This window comes from Hoplias malabaricus, chromosome 14 (assembly GCF_029633855.1).
Source record: "Hoplias malabaricus isolate fHopMal1 chromosome 14, fHopMal1.hap1, whole genome shotgun sequence".
Lineage (NCBI taxonomy): Eukaryota > Metazoa > Chordata > Actinopteri > Characiformes > Erythrinidae > Hoplias > Hoplias malabaricus.
The window spans coordinates 40,693,320-40,715,998 of record NC_089813.1 but is presented as its reverse complement, the minus strand read 5'-3'; the positions used below and the strand labels follow the sequence as shown (position 1 = coordinate 40,715,998).

Here is a 22,679-nt window from a genome sequence, read left to right as displayed (position 1 = left end):
TTTAGTTGGTAGACAGACAGGTAAGACAGAGGTACAGACAGACAGATACAGAGAGACAAGTGCAGACTGTAGTAGCACTATTGGATTGTGGTACTGACCAATGAGATGTCTCTTCTTCTCAATGTAGATGAAAGGATTCTTGACCTGTCCTGTGGAGGCTGAAAATTCATATTGAAAATTCATATTGAAAATATTCAATATTCACAATTACAGTAACGTCACAGTTCCAAACTTTAACCCCTTTCTGACCATGCACTTCCCATTTATCCATCCCCACAATTCACTTAGAATCCTCTGGTTCAGCTGTAAGCACAGCATCTGAGCAGTGGACAGTGGAGGTAAATGGAAGCAGACATCCTCCTCTAAAAGCCCCTCACAGAAAGTGAGGACAGTGGACGGTGGGGGACAGTGGACAGTGTAGGTGAATGGAAGCAGACGTCCTCCTCTAAAAGCCCCTCACAGAAAGTGAGGACAGTAGACGGTGGGGGACAGTGGACAGTGGAGGTGAATGGAAGCAGACGTCCTCCTCTAAAAGCTCCTCACAGAAAGTGAGGACAGACGGTGGGGGACACAGGGCTGGTGTTGGACTGTAGTGTGGAGAAGGGGGTGGTGTTTAAACCCAGTCCTGGTTGAGAGGGAAGTGCAGGATGCTGTGAGGGACACTGTCATCACTATCATCATCATCATCACCATCATCATCATTATCACTCCACAGAGACTCCGTAGATAGAGGAGATGCTGCTGGAGGAGTAGATGGAATAAAACACTGGGAGTGTGATGGAGTCGTGTAGACATCAGGTTCTATTCTCCAAAACTGCAGAGAAATCAACATCTCTACTGTCCACTAGGACAACGTCCACACTGTGTTCATTCCTCTCTCTCAGGCACAAACACACACACACACACACACACACACACACACAAACACACACACACAAATGGTTGTAATAAGCAGGAATATGTTACCTGCTGTTATAAGGTCTTCAAGGAACAAGTCCATACAGTCAAACATCTCATCCTTACATTGTACAGCAACACAACCTGCAAAAGATAATGAAGATTAATAAACACCAATCACTGCTGCCACTGGTGAGGTAATAACACTGATGATCTGGTTACAGCGCCCCTGTCAAGGGGAGGGTGGTCTATCAGTAAATGAAAGATCAGTTCTTTTGGCTGATGCTGGAAACAGAAGAAATCTGAGTCCCACGCTGTGAAGGGTTTAATGTTTCAGAGTCTGTGAGGAGTTCCTGGTGTGCAGTCGTCAGATCTTACCCAATGTGTTCAGAGACAGGGTCTGGGCCCGAGTCTCATTGATGGAGGAGAGAGTGGAGGGGTCAGAGGGTCTGAGTGGTCACTCAGCCCCTGTGGGATTGGACCTAACGGACTCCCTTCACTCCCTCCAGTCAGACTGACCAAAACATTATAACCATCACAGTGTGGCCTTCCGATCCTTACACGCACCATTACTCCAGTGGCTGTTTTTGCTGTGTTAAACCACAAGTAATTTATAATAAAGAAGAGAAAGGTAAAGCACCTCTCAGCTGCTCTGTGAGAGCCTCCCCATGGCGCTGCTGGCAATCATCAATCATCTCAGAGCACTGGTCCTTTATGCAGTCTGAGAAAGGAGACACAAGCTGGAATCACTGCAGAGAAAACACTGCAAAGCCTCAGTCTGTCTGTGGCTGCTTTTCCAGTTCAGTGTGCAGGGGAATGTGAGCACAAAGCACAGGCTGAACATCGAGTGCCCCCTTGTGCAACTTTTCTGACACTATTTGACTCTGGGACATGGTTTTGTGCTAAAATAGTAATTTTACTATTATTATTATCAATATTATTCTAGGCGTCACAGTGGAGAAGCAGGTGGTGTCTCTGTCACAGCTCCAGGGTCCAGGGTTGTGCGTTCGAGTTCTGCTCTGGGTGACTGTCTGTGAGGAGTGTGATGTGTTCTCCCTGTGTTTGTGTGGGTTTCCTCCGGGTGACTGTCTGTGAGGAGTGTGGTGTGTTCTCCCTGTGTCTGCGTGGGTTTCCTCTGGGTAACTGTCTGTGAGGAGTGTGGTGTGTTCTCCCTGTGTCTGCGTGGGTTTCTCTGGGTGCTCCGGTTTCCTCCCACAGTTCAAAAACACACGTTTGTAGGTGGATTGGAGACTCAAAAGTGTCCGTAGATCAGAGAAGGTAGGTACAGCTCCGCAACCGTCGCTCTGAAGATATATTATATGCTCCAGTTTTGAATATAATTCAATAGTTTAATCAGACTCTGGTTATGTTTTGTGAAATTAAAATGTTTTTTTTTGTTATGTTATTGATTAGTAAAAAGAGTGCACAGTGTGTCTAACAGGTAAGTTAAACTTAAGAAAGGTAAAAAACAAATGAATGAAGTCTTGTGTGGAGCTGATGTAGGTATGTTGAGTTATACTTGAGTTAAACTGTAATAGACATAATATATCCAGATATATATATATCAGAGGCGATTGCTCTAAGACTGCAAGGGAATCTCAGCTTCTCCTCAAATGTCAAAAAATAAGTGAAGAGAGAGAGAGAGAGGGAAAGAGGGAGAGAACACTGAGAGACAACAGAGTAGGAGAGAGAGAGAACAGAAACCTACCTCTGTCCAGGAAATAATGAGCTTTCAGCTATAACTGTTCCTCAGCTTCTTTAACACACTAGGACACACACACACACACACACACACACACACACACACCTGTTGTAGTGGGCAGGGCTTTGGTGACAGCTAAACTGGGGGTGTGTTCTTACCACAGATGTAACTTAATCACTGCCTGTCTGTAATTCACTACACCCAGTCACTCACACACTCACACCTGTGGACAGTGTCACACACTCACTCAGTCACTCACACACTCACACCTGTGGACAGTGTCACACATTCACCCAGTCACTCACACACTCACACCTGTGGACAGTCTCACACACTCACCCTGTCACTGATACACTCACCCAGTCACTCTCACACTCACAGTCACTGATTTAATCCCTGTTTATTTAGAAGGAGTTTATTATTAAGGCGAGAGGGAGCTAGTAAACACACGAGGTTACTCAGACACACCCATAGAATAAATGAGCATTAAAACAGGACACGTTGAACAGTATGACATTAATTTATTATACAGGGTTATGAGTACAACTAGTGTACATTAGGAGTGTGTGATACAGTCAGAGATCCCATAAGCCAGAAAGAATAATATGTGTCATAATCACTCTATAGTTATTATAATTATTATTATTGAGAGTGTACTGGATCCTGAGTAACTCCACATTTTCTGAACTGATGTTAACTGTTGTGGTGTTGTACTGCCTTTAAGTCCTGTGGTAAACTCTGTAATTATGAGATGAGCGCACAAGGGTGATATGTTTATTGGAAGGAAACTCATATTTTAATGAGCTCAGTTGGTGACGTGTCAATAACAAAACAGCATGGCGCTAATCGTACTAAAAGCTCTCTCTACTGAGGCTCTGATGCAGGTGTGTCAGGAACGAGGGGCGGATTGAGGGAGGCGAACGCACTCGCTAAAACACAGCTTTTTAATAAAGGAGAATAACAAAACAAAGATACATTAACATAACGAAAACAAACAGGGAGCTAACCAGGCTAAACTAAACAAGGGGAGCTAAACAGGGTAAACGGGACTGACAGACTAAAGAGAAAACGAAGGAACGAGAGAGGAAAAGAAACTACGACACGAAACAACGACTAGGGAAACAAACATGGAGAAACTGTGGAGACAGACAGACAGACTCGAAAACACGACCGACTAGACATGAGAAATGTGAAAGGTGAAATGAGAAATGTACGACCAACAGGACGTGAAACAAGAGGGCTTAAATACAGACACAAACGAGACACACCTGGACAGATAACGAGGACGGGTTAACACATGACACGGACGAGGAGGCGGGACGAGGGCGGAGACAAGGATATAAACAAAACATAGCCATGTGCTAAAAGCACATGGCTGGGGACAACAGACATGACAGGACGAAGGCGTGACAAGGTGTTTTGACAGCTCCAAAGCTAATGTTAGTGTCTCTGTGTCCCTTCAGCATTTCAATGTACCACTGCCTTTGAATTGTGTCTCAACAAAACCCTGCCTTCTGAGGCACCACCAACTCATGAGGCACCACGGACAGCAAGATATTAAAGCTGCTGACTCTGAAGTGGGCGGGGTTAACAGACAGGCAGCCGTCAGTCATCACTGTCAATTTATCGTAGCCAATCAGCTAACAGCTTTCAGCATCAACATCATCATTTCCCAAACAACATCCTCCTGAATGCTTGTCGAGTCATAAAGATGACCTCTGAACTCATACGCAGTAATACTGAGGGGGACTTGAAGGCAGCAAAAGGCTAGATATATATTTGCTGTTTGGCCGTGCGCTTGTGTAGACAACCGTCTGCATCGTAAACATAACTGTTCACACACTTAACTCTGTTCTACGCGTGAAACCGGAGGCTTCCACTAGAGGGCAGACCAGAGAAACACAGCCTTCTTCAAAACCTCACCGCTACCAGGGTATGTTCTCACACATTTGGCTACCATTACCCAAATGTTCTGATAATATTTGGAAGAATTTTTTCAGTCTAAAGTTCAGCTAATGTTTTAATGATGTTTGTCATTTTAAATAAATTGTTCTTTGATCATTAGACTACAACGTTTTCTTTAAAACTTTATTAGAACACTTTGGCCATTGTGATGCTGTTTATTGCCTGCAGTGCCCTACCGTTTATGCGTGTACTGCAGCTTGTGTATGCATAGTGTTTAGGATGTGTATAACCAACACACCAAATAGACTCAGGATTCAAGAGGCAGCCTTCATGCGTACGCCAGCACAGAGCTAACAGCAAGTATATCTTTAGCCTTTGTCTGTATTTCAGGTAACAACTTTAGCTTCATACCTCCAGTGAAAAACTAAAGAAATAAACTATAAACTCTGAACTAGTGTCAGCTGAACCACTATATTAAAGATAAAGAAAAAACACAGAGAATAAACTTTGGTGGATAAGGTTAAAAAGAAATAGTCATGTTGGGTTTTTCCTTCTCCATGTGTTAGCATTCTGTGGTTGCTAACACCAGTGCATTGATCATGCAGATGAAGAGGCCTAGGAGAGAATCAGTAAATTAATTAATAAACAATTCCTGAATAAAACACTGTAAAAGAAGTAAGTGTAGTATCGATTATGAATTATAAATTGTGACTGTGACGATGGTCCAATTTAATCAAATCAATTTGTGTTAAAATGCATTTCACTGACTGTTCAATTACTACTCTTCACTGTCTCAGCTCCACTGTCCTCTCCGGTCACTCTGTAGTTCTACACTTACAGTCCATCTGTGACTCCGCATACTTTGTTACTCTCCTCTCCCTGTTCCTCAGCGCTCAAGACCCCCACAGAGCAGGTGTGATGTGGTGGTGGATCATTCTCATCGCTGCAGTGACACTGACTGGACGTTGCCAGGCGGCTTCCGTCGGCGCTTCGGCAGCGTGAGGACTTCGGCACCGTCGTTCTCCACGTGGGAACGAACGACATCTCCGCCCGCCGCAGCGAGGTCCTGAAGGAGCACTACCGTTCGCTTCTGGATACCGCTCGGAAGAAGACGGATGCTAGGATCATCGTCTCTGGCCCCCTGCCCACCTACCGTCGAGGATGCGAGGCGTTTAGCAGGCTCTTCGGGCTCCACTCCTGGCTCCTGGATTGGTGCGGCACTGTCGGCGTGGACTACGTCGACAACTGGGAGTGCTTTCGTGAGCATCCGGCCCTGTATCGTTGGGATGGGCTTCATCCGAGCCGTCTAGGATCCGCAGTTCTCTCTGAGAACATTGAGGTGGTTCTGCGCCGGAACTGACTGGTCATTCCCAGTCACATCAGTCAGGTAGGTGGAATGGATAGCGAGCAGGTAAGTAATATTAAAATTCCTAATGTTCCTCCTGACCATCTCTCTACTGCTAGTATGATGAGTAGCATGTCCATATCACCCACTCTGATTAACGCTAATAAATTTTTCAGCATTGAGACTGTGTCTGTTCCCCGCAAAGCTTGTTATCACAAACGCCCAAAAATCAGTTTTAACAACCTAATTAGAATTAACACCAAGGCACTGCAGCGAACACAATATTTCAGCACTTCCAGCATTAAATTAGGGCTTTTAAATATACGATCTCTAACATCCAAAGCACTCACTGTCTGTGATATTATTACTGATAACAAACTCAATGCATTATGTCTCTGCGAAACATGGGCTAAAGCCAATGAATACATTGCCCTAAATGAGTCCACTCCCCCTGGCTTCAGCTATTACAGTTGCCCACGAACATCTGGTCGTGGTGGTGGTGTAGCCACAATCTATGACCCTACCATTGACACAACACAAAAATCTAGTTATGATACTAAATCCTTTGAAGTACTTACTCTTAAAGTCACTGCATCAAAAAGGCAGCACTCATTTATGCTCATTACAATCTATCGTCCTCCTGGCCCTTATACAGAATTTCTTTGTGAATTTGCTGATTTTCTCTCAAGTGTAGTTATCGTATCAGAAAAGGCCTTAATTGTTGGTGATTTCAATATTCACTTTGAGAAGGACCATGATCCACTTAAAATTGCATTTGAATCAATTTTGGATGCGCTAGGGTTCACTCAGAATGTTACTGGGCCCACTCATCAATGCAAACACACATTGGACCTAGTGTTAACACGGGGCATTGAGATAAAGAATCTATCCAATCTCTCGCTACATGAGACCATCTCTGATCACCATCTAATCACATATGAAATAGCGTTAAACTTTGATATTTGTCCACAACCACGCTATATTAGAAAGCGCACTATAACATCCTCAACAGTTAGTGATTTTATCAACAACCTTCCAGACCTTACCACCATTTCTTCTCCAATTCACCCAAATGACCTTGAGCTCATTACAAACAACCTACAACACTTATTGTGTACAAACCTAAATAGTGTTGCACCAGTCAAGACCAAACAATTTAGAGAGAAAAGGCTTGCTCCATGGTACAGTGACAGCACGCGTGCATTAAAACTGGCTGCTCGTAACCATGAACGTAAATGGAGACACACAAAACTAGAATGTTTCCGAATTGCATGGCAGCACAGCCTCACCGACTACAAACATGCCTTATCTAAAGCCAAATCACAGTACATCTCTTCCCTTATAGAAAACAACAAAGACAACCCTAGATTCCTTTTTAGCACTGTATCAAATCTAATTGGAAACAAAAAGGAAATCAACCCCATTGTTCCCTCTGATTTCTGTAGCAATGACTTTATGATGTTTTTTAATGATAAAATTGATTGCATTCGCCTCAAAATCCAAAATCAGTCCAAAGTCACATCGGCTCCCGTAGATGAACCCCCCGCCAACTCTGAGGTGCACTTAGACTACTTGAATTCTGTCGATGAAAATGACTTGCTTAGTTTAATTAGCTCATCTAAATCTAAAATTCTAAAAAAAAAATCTAAAACTACATGCTTACTGGATCCTGTACCAACACAATTATTTAAACAAATTTTACCTAAAGTCATTAGACCATTGCTCACAATAATAAACTCATCCCTCAACATTGGATATGTACCAAAACCTCTGAAACTAGCGGTAATCAAACCAATTATTAAAAAACCCAATCTTGACCCTCTCGTACTCGCAAACTACAGGCCAATTTCAAACCTCCCTTTTATTGCTAAGATTCTAGAAAAAGTCGTGTCACAGCAGTTGTGCTCTTATCTACAAAACAATGACATTCATGACATTTTTCAGTCTGGATTTAGACCAAATCACAGCACAGAAACGGCTCTAACAAGAGTAACTAATGACTTACTCCTTTCACATGATAAGGGCTATATATCTATTCTGGTGCTGCTTGACCTTAGTGCAGCATTTGATACCATAGATCATGTGATGCTTCTTGATAGGCTGGAAAATCTGGTAGGAATAAAAGGATCTGCCCTCTCTTGGTTCAGATCTTATTTATCCGATCGTTACCAATTTGTTTATCTGAATAATAAATCCTCTAATCATACTTTAGTTAAATATGGTGTTCCACAAGGATCAGTGCTCGGCCCTGTATTGTTCACACTCTACATGCTGCCACTGGGTCGACTAATCCGTAAGCATGGGATTCAATTCCACTGTTATGCTGATGACACACAACTGTATATATCAGCCAAACCCAATGATGTTGCTTGTCTACATAAAATAACAGAATGTCTAACTGAAATTAAAGACTGGATGATGCAAAACTTTCTCATGTTAAATTCTGATAAAACTGAGGTCTTGTTACTAGGTAAAGATACTCAGATACAGTCACTCAGAAATGCTGCTATTGATAATTCAACAGTAAAACACAATGCCATCATTAAAAACTTAGGGGTAGCCTTTGATTCGACTCTCACATTTTATACCCACATATCCAATACAGTCAAAACCGCCTTCTTCCACCTACGCAATATTGCCAAAATTCGGCATATTTTATCATTAAAAGATGCAGAGAAACTAGTGCATGCTTTTATAACTTCACGTCTAGACTACTGCAATGCGCTCCTGGCAGGGAGCTCGTGCAAAGCATTACACAAGCTTCAGTTAGTTCAAAATGCAGCAGCCAGGGTGCTCACTAGAGCTAGAAAATTCGAACATATCACCCCAGTTCTCTCGTCCCTACACTGGCTACCTGTAAAATTTCGCATTGACTATAAAATACTCCTCTTAGCTTATAAATCTCTAAATGGTTTAGGCCCGCAGTATCTTACTGAACTTCTCATACCTTATCGCCCGTCACGTACACTTCGTTCACAGGATGCCCATCTACTCTTTGTTCCTCGCATTAAGAAAAACACAGCAGGAGGAAGAGCCTTTTCTCACAAAGCTCCTCAACTCTGGAATAGCCTTCCGGTTACTGTTCGGGGCTCAGACACACTCTCAATCTTTAAATCTAGATTAAAAACCTACCTTTTTAAACAAGCTTTTGGTTAATCACTCACCTTCAGGTTACTCCTTCTATATTGGTGTTCGGGCTGGTTTTCATATTATCACTGTTCTGTGTTAACCCTGTCATATCACCATAGCTACAGCATTCTTAGTTAGCTGTGTAGTAACCGCCAACACGCTGTCTGTCGCTGGGTTCTCTTGCCTGACCAGTGGAAGCTTTTTTCGCAGGACAAATTTCCCCGTTCTTTACCATGACCCTACTAACCTCTGTGTTTTTATTTGTTCCCTTTGTCTGGCTTTCTTTCTCCTGTCTCTCTCTCATGCTTTGAGATGTCCTGCTGCTCTCCAGGTGTTGCCCTGATCCAGCCCCTGTGTCCTGTACAAGATCCTGTCCTTGTCTCATCTACACTATCAAGCTTGGCCATGCTGTTTTATTTCAGATTAACTCTGCACCTAATTTTAACTCACACTGAATCCCTGATCACCTCCTCCTTCATCAGACTCATACATCACTAATATCATCATCCTCACCATTTTCATTTCTGCTTCTCCATCATCACTAATATACTACATTTATATTACATTTATTATAACCCCTTCATTGGTCATTTCACTTTTACTTCTGTTCTCTGTTGTGTCTCCGGTGTCGACCCGAGGAGCATGGGTTCCCCGTATGAGTCTTGGTTCCTTCCAAGGTTTCTTCCTCGTGTGCTGAGGGAGTTTTTCCTTGCCACTGTTGCCCCTGGCTTGCTCATAAGAGGCTTGGACCTGGATCTCTGTAAAGCTGCTTTGTGACGACTTTTTGTTGTGAAAAGCGCTATATAAATAAAATTTGATTGATTTGATTGACTGACGTGGTGGTGGTGTGTTAGTGTGTGTTGTGCTGGTGTAGAGTGGATCAGACACAGCAGTGCTGCTGGAGTTTTTAAACCCCTCAGTTTCACTGCTGGACTGAGAATAGTCCACCGACCAAAAACATCCAGCCGACAACGTCCTGTGTCACTGATGAAGGACTAGAGGACGACTGACACACACTGTGCAGCGACAGAAGAGCTACTGTCTCTGACTTTACATCTAAAAGGTGGACCAACGAGGGAGGAGTGTCTCACAGAGTGGACAGAGAGTGGACACAGGGTTTAAAAACTCCAGCAGCACTGCTGTGTCTGATCCACTCTACACCAACACAACACACACTAACACACCACCACCACGTCAGTGTCACTGCAGCGCTGAGAATGATCCACCACCACATCACACCTGCTCTGTGGGGGTCCTGAGCACTGATGAACAGGGGTAGAGGAGGTAACAAAGCATGCAGAGTCACAGCTGGACTCTAAGTGTAGAACTACAGAGTGACCGGAGTGAAGAGTGGAGCTGAGACAGTAGAGAGTTGTGATTTGAACCATCAGTGAAATGCATTTTAATACGAATTGATTTGATTAAGTTGGACCATAATCACAGTCACAACCTATAATTTATACGTTACCTACCTTTAGTCTGGGCCATGATTTCTGGAGTAGAACCTTCATAAAAATAAATAAATAACAGTTTAAATGAAGCCTGCTGCTATTAATATGCAAAGTGAAATAAATACCAGAGTTTTATTTACCGTAAATATCAGAGAACATCTGGAAGCACTTCTTGTCTTTAAATTTATTCACAGAACATGTGATGTATTCTGAAACAAACAAAAAAAATAACATGAAAATACAATAGAATTTTCTAAAGGCAAAATTAGTAAAAAGCAAAGTTTACACCACAATGTTTACCTTGTTGGTAAAGTGCCTGATGTTTTCTTAAGTTTTTATCTGTTAAAAAACAAACAAACAAACAAAAAGTCAAACTGGTGTACTGCTTCTATCCTTTACTCATGGAAGTAACCAATTACTGATTATAACATCTATATTGGTGTAGGTGAAATAAAATAAAACTGCATATCTAATTAAACATTAATTAGTATTAAATCTGACACACAACCCAGTCACCAAGCATCAGTGATAAGACCCCTGACTGAGGTGTATTTGGAATTAGTAAGCTCAACAGGAGCCAGTGTCAGAATATACAGCCATGACCCACTGTGCTGAGCCCTCTCACATGGCAAATGTGATGTTGCAGTTAATGGCCCTCCATTTAATGGAGGAACCTAAAGGCGAGGCCTTAATAAATGTAGCCAGCCAAATGACTACATGAGTAATAGAAAAACTTAAACACACTTTCCAGGGCACAGAATTAGAAGCAGTGAACACACAAATGATGAGCCCAAAAATAGAGAATATCACAAATGCTCGCAAAGAGCCTGATCATTTAATGGCACTGCATGCAAATACAACAGCAGAATTTGTTGCAGTCAAATATGAACTCAAATTGTCTCAGCACCTGCCGTCACAGACAGAAAGTGAGCTAAACATTGCTAAAGCAGAGCTAGAGGATGTACGCTCACAGCTATTTAGCAACCAACAGAGGACTACTCATATTTATAGGGAGCTGCAGAATCCAAAGTCCAAAGGTATCTATGAGTCACCTTTCCAAGCACCAACAGGCCCTACAATAGCTCCACCTCTGGAGGTTAACCGAGTCCTCCCAAACACAGCTGAACATAGGTTCTCTCAGTTTAGCTATGTGCTCTCAGCACAGTACCAGGCTCCCTCCTACAGGGATCTGGACAGTATCGCACACCATACAACGCGCTTTGAGCCAAAGCCGGATGGCTCAAATGAAATCTATTCGTACCTAAAAGATATAGATTTCTTTTTGCAAAGGTTCCCCAGAGCCACAGTAGATTACAGAATCTACCTGATCAGAATGACATCCAGCAGGGAAGTCAGCAGTTTCATTGAACGGCAACCTAACTATGTCAGGATACACTATGATGTGCTCTGTGACGCTTTGGAGAAGGAGTTCTCCAGTCAGCTGTCACAGGCAGGACTGATGACAGCACTGCAAGTTAAACAAAGGCAGGAGTCACCCCATCAGTATCATCACTGCCTTAGAGAAGCTTATTTCGGGCCCCGAAATGAACCAGGAATGGAAAAAGAGTTGAATTTCAAAACACAGTTTGTCTTAAATCTCCATCCCAACATTAGTTAATATCTAGGGATCAGGTTTTTTTTAGGGGATCAGATAATTGGTTGGTACAGTTCAATAATCACTGGATAATGGTAATGCTAATTCTACGCCCTTGCTTTACACATACACAGGCAGCCAAACAGTGCCCTCCTCCCTAAATAGTTCACTTTAAAGATTTATTAAAGTTATTCTAATACATCACTGCATTGTGTACTACACAGTGTAGAGGAAGTTGTTTGAGATTCAGCCCCTAGTGTTGTGGCGGTGTAACTGCAGAGCGACACAGACACCAACGCAGAAGAATAAATGCTTACAACAATGTGGAGCTAATGTGTAACCTATGGCGTAGGCTCTACATTGAGAAATATAAATCAGCTTTTAGACTGAGAGTTGATGGAGGTGTCTCAGGTGCGTTTCTTGATGCAGCAGCGGACCGTGTTCAGTGACAGTGGTATTCGACTTCTGTAAGTCGTTCTTGATAAGAGCATCTGCTAAATGCAGTGAATGTAAATGTTAACAAAGTCCCCCTGAGCCCATGAGGCAATGTTTATAACTGTAGTATAACTGTTCCTCATGCAGTGTCGTCTGAGGGCTCAAAGGTCACACATATTTAACTATGGAGTCTGACCACAGATTCAAAATACATGTCCCAAGTTGTAGCTGCAGAAGAAACATCACACTACACACAAACTACCAGCTCCTGCTCCACAGGATAAGGCCAGAATCCCTGACACGTCCAGGTCAATAGGTGTCAGTATAGAGTCAGTGGAGAAAATGACAGATTGCACTCACCGAGCAGAGTGAAGTAGTCCTCATCCACATCATTGTAACAGTTTAACCCTGTTTTTAGAGTGTTTTTCAGCCAACACATCACCAGACCTGCTCCAACACACAGCCTCACATTAAAGGAGACACTTAAAGGTGCAATGTTTATTTCTATACTCTAATACAGGAGAGTGTCGAAGGGTAAACACCTCTAACCAACCAAAGAATAAAGTAAATTCTGTAACTGAACCTGAATCTATCCCGAAGTACAATGACAACATGTTGATGTATGGTTCTGCTTTACTCAGCAAATTTTCCGAGATACATCCTGCAAACAAACACACCACATTAACACACACAATAATAATAATAATACATTTTATTTCATAGGCGCCTTTCTGTCACTCAAGGACACCTTACAAAGAGTAAACAATAAACATATAAAAACAACAAAAATAATTCCGAAAAACACACAAGTATACAGTATTGGAAAAAATGAACAATGTAACCGAGTCATTTTAAAGGAAAGGCAATCTTGAACAGGTGGGTTTTGAGTGAAGACTTGAATTGTGTGAGTGAGTTTATGTTCCGTATGTCGGGGGGTAGAGTGTTCCAAAGCTGGGGAGCAGAGCGGCTGAAAGGTCTACTTCCCATGGAAGTGAGACGGGCAGGGGGAACAGTCAAGTGAATGGAGGAGGAGGACCTGAGGGTGCGAGAGGGAGTTACAACATGGAGGAGATTGGAAAGATATGGTGGAGACAGATTGTGGAAGGCCTTGAATGTTAACAGAAGGATCTTGTAATCTGTGCGGAACTTGACCGGAAGCCAGTGGAGCTGTTGCAAGACAGGAGTGATGTGGTGGATGGAGGGGGTTCTAGTGATGATGCGGGCAGCTGAGTTCTGGACCAGTTGGAGCTTATGGAGAGATTTGTGGGTAATACCAAAAAGGAGGGAGTTGCAGTAATCAAGGCGGGAGGTGACAAGACTGTGGACAAGGATGGCAGTGGTATGGGGTGTAAGGGAGGGGCGGAGACGGTTGATGTTACGGAGATGAAAGTAGGCAGACCGGGTAATGTTATTGATGTGAGATTGAAAAGAAAGAGTACTGTCGAGGATGACACCCAGACTCTTTACTTGTGGGGAGGGGTGAACAGAACAATTGTCAATGTTAAGAGAAAAGCTGTCAGTTTTGGATAATGTTGATTTAGTACCAATGAGAAGAACCTCAGTTTTATCGCTGTTGAGTTTAAGTAAGTTTGAGGAAAGCCAAGATTTTATTTCCATTAAGCAGTCAGTAAGGGAGGCTAGAGACTAGAGAAGGAAGACAGGCTTTAACCAGAACTGTGGGGAGAGGGTCCAGCTGACATGTGGATGGCTTTGACTTACGGATGATATCTGAGATTTCTGAAGTGGAAGGAAGCTGAAAGCAGGAGAAAGAATGAGCAGGAGGAGGAAGTTCAGAGTTGATACAGGAGATGGGTAGTAAACTGAGATGCTGGTGAATCTTCTGGATTTTATCAACAAAGAATGTCATGAGTGAATTACAGAAAGCAGATGAGATGGTAGAGAGTCCGGAGCTTGGGTGATATTCTTATACAGAGAAAAGAGTGATTTGGAGTTACCTTCGTTAGCTGAGATGATACCAGTGTAATATTTGGATTTGGTTTGAGTAATACAGTCCTTGTAGCGTAACATATGATTATTGTAGATGTCATTATGAACAGTTAGACCAGTTTAGTCGCTCGAGTTGCCGACCTTTGGCTTTCATGAGCCAAAGTTCCGGCGTAAACCAGGGGGCAGAACGAGAGAAAGTAACAGACCTGGTTTTTAGCAGAGCGAGGGAGTTGAGTAAGAAATTCACACATCACACTACACACCCTACAGAGCATCAGTAACTGAGTGAGGGGATGAGGTGCAGTGCGGGAGATGGAGGTGACTCCCTGAGGTTCCCGAGTAGATGTGGAGTGTTTAGTGAAGGAAGAGACAGGTTTAGTGTGTGATGTAGTGAGTTTACCTAAGAACTGGATCATATTCTGAAGGTCATTGTGTCTGAAGCAGTGGAAATAGGTGTCTACAAATTCCTCCAGAATCCTCTCTGTTACACAGACAATTTAATAATTATTTTAGTAGATAGACAGACAGGTAAGACAGAGGTACAGACAGACAAGTACAGACAGACAAGTACAGAGAGACAGGTACAGACAGACAAGTACAGACAAACGGATACAGACAGATGGGTATAGACAAATGTGTACAGAGAGACGGGTACAGACTGTAGTAACACTGATGGATTGTGGTACTGACCAGTGAGATGTCTGTAATTCTCAGTGGAGCCGAAAGGATTCTTGACCTTTCCTGTGGAGGCTGAAAATTCATTTTGAAAATATTTATTCACAATTACAATAACGTCACAGTGCCAAACTTTGACTCTTTTCTGATCATGCACTGCCCGTTTATCCATCCCCACAATTCACTCAGAATCCTCTGGATCAGCTTTAAACACAGCATGTGAGCAGTGGACATTGTAGGTAAATGGAACCAGACGTCCTCCTCTAAAAGCCCCTCACAGAAAGTGAGGACAGTAGATGGTGGGGGACAGTGGACAGTGGAGGTGAACGGAACCAGATGTCCTCCTCTAAAAGCCCCTCACAGAAAGTGAGGACAGTGGACGGTGGGGGACAGTGGACAGTGGAGGTGAACGGAACCAGATGTCCTCCTCTAAAAGCCCCTCACAGAAAGTGAGGACAGTAGATGGTGGGGGACAATGGACAGTGGAGGTGAACGGAACCAGACGTCTTCCTCTAAAAGCCCCTCACAGAAAGTGAGGACAGTATATGGTGGGGGACAGTGGACAGTGGAGGTGAATGGAAGTAGATGTCCTCCTCTTAAAGCCCCTCACAGAAAGTGAGTTGTCGGACCGTAGTTGGGGAGAAGGGGGTGGTGTTTAAAGAAATGGAAATATGTTACCTGCCGTCAAAAGGCCCTCGACGATCCAGTTCATACAGTCAAACATCTCTTCCTTACATCTTACAGCAACACAACCTGCAAAAGATAATGAAGATTAATAAACACCAATCACTGCTGCCTGGTGAGGTAATAACACTGATGATCTGCTTACAGCGCCCCCTGTTGAGGGGAGGGTGGTATATCAAGCAGTAAATGAAAGATTGGCTCTTTTGGCTGATGCTGGAAACAGAAGAAATCTGAGTGCCACACTGTGAAGGGTTTAATGTTACAGAGTCTGTGGGGAGTTCCCGGTGTGCAGTCGTCAGATCTTACCCAAAGTGTTCAGAGGAAGGACAAGTGGTAAGCGGAGAATGGGTCCTGGGCCCGAGTCTCATTGATAGAGGAGGGGGAGGAGGGGTCAGAGGGTCTGAGTGGTCACTCAGCCCCTGTGGGATTGGACCTAATGGACTCCCTTCACTCCCTCCAGTCAGACTGACCAAAACATTATAACCATCACAGTGTGGCCCTCCGATCCTTACACTGACCATTACTCCAGTGGCTGTTTTTGCTGTGTTAAACCACAAGTAATTTATAATAAAGAAGAGAAAGGTAAAGCACCTTTCAGCTGATCTGTGAGAGCCTCCCCATGGCGCTGCTGGCAATCATCAATCATCTCAGAGCACTGGTCCTTTATGCAGTCTGAGAAAGGAGACACAAGCTGAAATCACTGCAGAGAAAACACTGCAAAGCCTCAGTCTGTCTGTGGCTGCTTTTCCAGTTCAGTGTGCAGGGAAATGTGAGCACAAAACACAGGCTGAACATAGAGTGCCCCCTTGTGCCACTTTTCTGACACTATTTGACTCTGGGACATACTGCATACTGAGTTATAGACTGTGCTTGATTGTGCATGTTATGTTTGAGAGTGCTAGTGTGTACTCTTTGTGTGTGTGTGTGTGTGTGTGTGTAGCTTTGAAGGAGTTGGATGTGACACTGGTACTAGTTTTGTGCCAATATACTAATTTTATTATTATTATTATTATTATTATTATTATTATCAATATTATTATTGGCGTCACAGTGGAGCAACAGGTGGTGTCTCTGTCACAGCTCCAGGGTCCTGGAGGTTGTGGGTTTGAGTCCTGCTGCGGGTGACTCCCTGTGTCTGCGTGGGTTTCCTCCGGGTGACTGTCTGTGAGGAGTGTGGTGTGTTCTCCAGGTGTCTGTGTGGGTTTCCTCCGGGTGACTGTCTGTGAGGAGTGTGGTGTGTTCTCCCTGTGTCAGTGTGGGTTTCCTCCGGGTGACTGTCTGTGAGGAGTGTGGTGTGTTCTCTCTGTGTCTGTGTGGGTTTCCTCCGGGTGACTGTCTGTGAGGAGTGTGGTGTGTTCTCCAGGTGTTTGTGCGGGTTTCCTCCGGGTGACTGTCTGTGACGAGTGTGGTGTGTTCTCCCTATGTCTGTGTGGGTTTCCTCCGGGTGACTGTCTGTGAGGAGTGTGGTGTGTTCTCTCTGTGTCTGCATGGGTTTCCTCCGGGTGACTGTCTATGAGGAGTGTGGTGTGTTTTCCCTGTGTCTGTGTGGGTTTCCTCCGGGTGACTGTCTGTGAGGAGTGTGGTGTGTTCTCCCTGTGTCCGTGCGGGTTTCCTCTGGGTGACTGTCTGTGAGGAGTGTGGTGTGTTCTCTCTGTGTCTGTGCGGATTTCCTCTGGGTGACTGTCTGTGACGAGTGTGGTGTGTTCTCTCTGTGTCTGCGTGGGTTTCCTCCGGGTGACTGTCTGTGAGGAGTGTGGTGTGTTCTCTCTGTGTCTGCGTGGGTTTCCTCCGTGTGACTGTCTGTGACGAGTGTGGTGTGTTCTCTCTGTGTCTCTGGATTGGAGACTCAAAAGTGTCCGTAGATCAGAGAAGGTATGTGCATCTCCGAAACCGTGGCTCTAAATATATGTTGAATGCTCCAGTTTTGAATATAATTTAATAGTTTAATCAGACTCTGGTTATGTTTTGTGAAATTAAAATGGTTTTTTTCTGTGTTATTAATATGTGTTATTGATTAGTAAAAGAGTGCACAGTGTCTAACAGGTAAGTTAAACAGAGTACAGGTAAAAGACAAATGTGTCAGGAACAAGGGTCGGACTGACTGAGGCGGACGCATACGCTAATAACACAGACTTTATTAAAGAACAAAACTAACAAATAAAGACAGGCAGACTAGATAAGGAAACACACAACACGACTTGGCTTAGGGAAGGAAACGAGTTCGGGCACAGATACACGAAACAGTACAAAGAACAATGAACAATGAACAAATGAACGCCAACCAGGAAGTGAGGGAAAGGGACTTAAATACCAGAACAAACTAGACACACCTGACACAGATAACGAGGGTAAAGAAGGCGGAACAGAGGCGGGACAAAGGCGGAGAAATTGAGGTATATTGAGTTATACTTGAGTTAAATTATCTGATATATATATATATATAATGGGAGGCATGTAAAGCATACTATACATATTTATTTTTATTGTCACTGTTTTTTCTAATATGTAATTAATGAATCGCTCTCATTGGAAATGCGCCATTGTCAGAGATGTTGACAAGGTGCAGTTGCTAGCTGGTTTGTAATTATACCTGTTATATATGTAAAACGTTGCCATATTCATGGATTGAGACTGCTTCTAGGGACTCTTAATATGATAATCTGTAAAAAGGGCTCCACATTACCTGATATTCTTGAATGGAGATGTGGGAACTCAACTGCGCCACCTGGAATAGACCCCAGAGCTACAGAAAGAGAGAGAGATAGATTTTCTACAACATTTATACAAATATTATATATTATATAGCAACTACGTAACAGTGCAGTGCATTAGGGGTAGTGTTTGCAATTTTAGAGGACAAACTCCATAGCAACAGAACAACTCAATGGACGAGCAAGTGCTCCCTGTATTTTTCAATATCCAGTTAAATAAAATCCAGTTTCGGCTTCTTGCTGAATGTAACGTTAGAGACAGAGGAGAGTAATTCAGACTTTAATGCAAAACGGGCAACGTGGAAATGAGAAAAACAAACCGAGACCAACCCAGAGAAATATTCCTAATGTTCACCGTTTCACAGAGTTTCAACGTTTTGGGTTGGAGAACACACACAACACTGCAATGTTTGTGTATCCAGCAGCTTGTCCTCTTTTCCCAAAATGCATGGAGTTGCTCACAGCGATTGATGTCACGTTCCAATTCTCTATATTCAGCAGTAATTAGACACAACAGATTATGATTAGCTCGTTAATGTAGTAGTTGAGTAGTTCTGCCGACACAAACCTCTGCATTGCTGGACTGCTTTGTGTAGGTCTACGTTAGTGCAGGCAGGGCTTTGTGTAGGTCTATGTTAGCACAGGTAGGGCTTTGTGTAGGTCTACATTAGTGCTGGCAGGGCTTTGTGTAGGTCTACGGTTGCGCTGGCAGGGCTTTGTGTAGGTCTACGTTAGTGTAGACAGGGCTTTGTGTAGGTCTACGTTAGCACTGGCAGAGCTTTGTGTAGGTCTACGTTAGCACAGACAGGGCTTTGTGTAGGTCTATGTTAGCACAGGTGGGGCTTTGTGTAGGTCTACGTTAGTGCTGGCAGGGCTTTGTGTAGGTCTACGTTAGCGCTGGCAGGGCTTTGTGTAGGTCTACGTTAGTGTAGACAGGGCTTTGTGTAGGTCTACGTTAGCACTGGCAGAGCTTTGTGTAGGTCTACGTTAGCACAGACAGGGCTTTGTGTAGGTCTATGTTAGCACAGGCAAGGCTTTGTGTAGGTCTACGTTAGTGTAGACAGGGCTTTGTGTAGGTCTACGTTAGCACAGACAGGGCTTTGTGTAGGTCTATGTTAGCACAGGCAAGGCTTTGTGTAGGTCTACGTTAGCGCAGTCAGGGCTTTGTGTAGGTCTATGTTAGCGCAGGCAGGGCTTTGTGTAGGTCTATGTTAGTGCAGGCAGGGCTTTGCACAGACAGGGCTTTGTGTAGGTCTACGTTAGCACATGTAGGGCTTTGTGTAGGTCTTCGTTTGCGCAGGCAGGGCTTTGTGTAGGTCTACGTTAGTGCAGACGGCTTTGTGTAGGTCTGCGTTAGCGCAGACAGGGCTTTGTGTAGGTCTGCGTTAGCGCAGACAGAGCTTTGTGTAGGTCTACGTTAATGCAGACAGGGCTTTGTGTAGGTCTGCGTTAGTGCAGACAGGGCTTTGTGTAGGTCTACGTTAATGCAGACAGGGCTTTGTGTAGGTCTGCGTTAATGCAGACAGGGCTTTGTGTAGGTCTACATTAGCGCAGGCAGGGCTTTGTGTAGGTCTACGTTAGCGCAGACAGGGTTTGTGTAGGTCTACGTTAGCACAGACAGGGCTCTGTTGTGTAGGTCTACGTTAGTGAAGACAGGGCTTTGTTGTGTAGGTCTACGTTAACGCAGACAGGGTTTTATGTAGGTCTACGTTAGCGCAGTAAGGGCTTTGTGTAGGTCTACTTTAGCGCAGTCAGGGCTTTGTGTAGGTCTATGTTAGCGCAGACAGGGCTTTGTGTAGGTCTACGTTAGCGCAGTCAGGGCTTTGTGTAGGTCTACATTAAAGCAGTCAGGGCGTTGTGCAGGAATACGTTAGCGAAGACAGGGCTCTGTTGTGTAGGTCTACGTTAGTGTAGATCTAGGTCTGTTTGCGCAGACTCAGAAACAGCACGTGTGTATAGACAGGGCAGAGGAAGGTGTTTGAAGTGGGATGTGTGGAAATTTTCTCAGTGTCACATTCAGTTAAAAAAAATGCTTCTGAGCTATGTCATAGTTTTAATGGGAAGACGTGAACTTCACAATGTTTTTAACATTTTTTTTTCCACTGGTCAGGTTTGTTTCTGTGATTAAACCTCAGTCAATAATGTGTGAATAAGTGTCCATTTTTTTTTTGAGATTCTGTATCTGCATCTTTCAGCAAGAGGCAAGTTTCCCTGCGTCTTACCCACTCTACAGTAAAACACAATATAAACACCTGTCACGCCTTCGTCCTGTCATGTCTGCTGTCCCCGGCCATGTGCTTTTAGCACATGGCTATGTTTTGTTTATATCCTTGTCTCCGCCCTCGTCCCGCCTCCTCATCCGTGTCATGTGTTAACCCGTCCTCGTTATCTGTCCAGGTGTGTCTCATTTGTGTCTGTATTTAAGCCCTCTTGTGTCACGTCCTGTGGGTCGTACATTTCTCATTTCACATTTCTCCTATGTCTAGTCAGTCGTGTTTTCTGTCTGTCTCCGAAGTTTCCTCTGTCGTCGTTTCGCTTTGTTATCCGTCTGTCCCCGTTTACCCTGCTTATTTCTTAGTGTGTAGTTTAGTCTGTTTTCCTTATGTTTAAAGTCAGTTTTGTTATTTTCAGTTAAAATAAACGTTTACTGTGTTTTAGCGAGTGCGTCTGCCTCTTTCAGTCCGCCCCTCGCTCCTGACAACACCAGTATAAACGAGGAATGAGAGGCCATCCAGAATCCAGTGTCGTACATTAATTTGACCAAAATACATTTCATTATATGTTATGCATACTTATAATATTATATCAGTTGAACCTGAGTCCTGAAACAGTGCAGTACCCTCAGCACCTCCATGTCCTGCTTCACTGGATACAGATTCCACAAGTTTATTTTCTTTCTCTTTCATTTACGACTCGCCCGACATCTTTCACTTCCACTTTACTGTAATTCAATGGATCAGGTTCCAGACCGGACGCAGATGATCTGGGATCTGTGGAGGTGTTTATGCAAATAAACCATTAAAGAAAGATCTCTTACCAAACACCAACAGCAGGGCGGCAGGGTGTGAGACACACATTCTGATCCAGCAGGTTACAGTCTTCGTGAGTCCACTGCAAACACAACAGCATCACTGCAAAACTGCAGCTTAAACTGATCTCTTAATGAGAGAAAACAGCTCACACCTAGTGAACATCTCTAATATTCCTCATTCAGAGACGGCTGCTGGAGTATTACACAATCACTCTTCAGTTTCTGGACTTTTTAACTTTTTAAAATGCTTTTACCCAGAAAATGTGTCTTATTTCACTCACCGTGGTCTTTATTTCTCAAGTTAAATGATCTGCTGATGGAATACAATAATTTCTCTGGATAAAATCACTTCAACAATTAAAAATCAGAGTTCTTGTACAATTTTAAGATTAGAGAGAGCGAGAGAGAGAGAGAAAGGGAAAGAGGGGTAGAACACAAAGATAAGAGTCAGAGAGAGAGAGAACAGAAACCTACCTCTGTCCAGGAAATAATGAGCTTTCAGCTATAACTGTTCCTCAACTTCTTTAACACATTAGGACACACACACACACACACACCTGTTGTAGTGGGCGTGACTTTGGTGACAGCTAAACTGGGAGGCGTGTTGTTTCCACAGGTGTAACTTAATCACTGCCTGTCTGTAATTCACTACAAAAACTATGTTGTCTACGTTGTGTCTCTGTATTAACCAGGGACTGGGTTAACTCTGACCCAGCTGGAGAGACGTGGCTACAGATTCATGAAAGGGGCTAAGGGTGTTTGGTGGGTGGTGGGGCTAAGGGGTGGGGGGGGGACACTTGCAGAAATGCTGAGTGGAGAATAGTTCAACAAATGTCTTTTTCAAACTCATTATCCACCTACTTTGGGGAGCTTTATTTTCCTGTGTGAACTGGAGAGTTGTTTTTTCGTTAGAATATATGTATATATTAATGTATACAATATTAGTTTGTCATCTATATTCATACATTTACAACGAGAAGACTTAACAAAATTAAATAATGAGTTTAAAAAGTCTCTAAATAAATGATTATATATTTTTATCATTAATAAATCATTTGGCAGTCTTAATCCCTTTAGAGAGCCACATGGAGTCTCACACACTCACCCAGTCACTCACACACTCACCCAGTCACTCACACACTCACCCAGTCTCGCACTCACTCACACCTGTGG

At 43.5% G+C, this 22,679-nt stretch overlaps 1 protein-coding gene across 1 annotated transcript; it reads right to left on the bottom strand.

Annotated features, from left to right (window-relative positions):
- Positions 1-3,120: 3,120 nt before the first annotated feature.
- Positions 3,121-21,841, bottom strand: LOC136666470 (uncharacterized). The gene is made up of 13 exons (XM_066644654.1): positions 21,788-21,841; positions 21,513-21,586; positions 18,448-18,507; positions 16,356-16,436; positions 15,759-15,833; positions 15,096-15,155; positions 14,806-14,886; positions 13,042-13,119; positions 12,819-12,905; positions 10,730-10,768; positions 10,570-10,638; positions 10,451-10,483; positions 3,121-5,119 (listed from the first exon to the last, which is right to left on the bottom strand). The coding sequence occupies exons 2-13, from the start codon at positions 21,550-21,552 to the stop codon at positions 5,067-5,069; spliced, it is 756 nt and encodes a 251-aa protein (XP_066500751.1). The 5' UTR covers positions 21,553-21,586; positions 21,788-21,841; the 3' UTR covers positions 3,121-5,066.
- Positions 21,842-22,679: the final 838 nt, after the last annotated feature.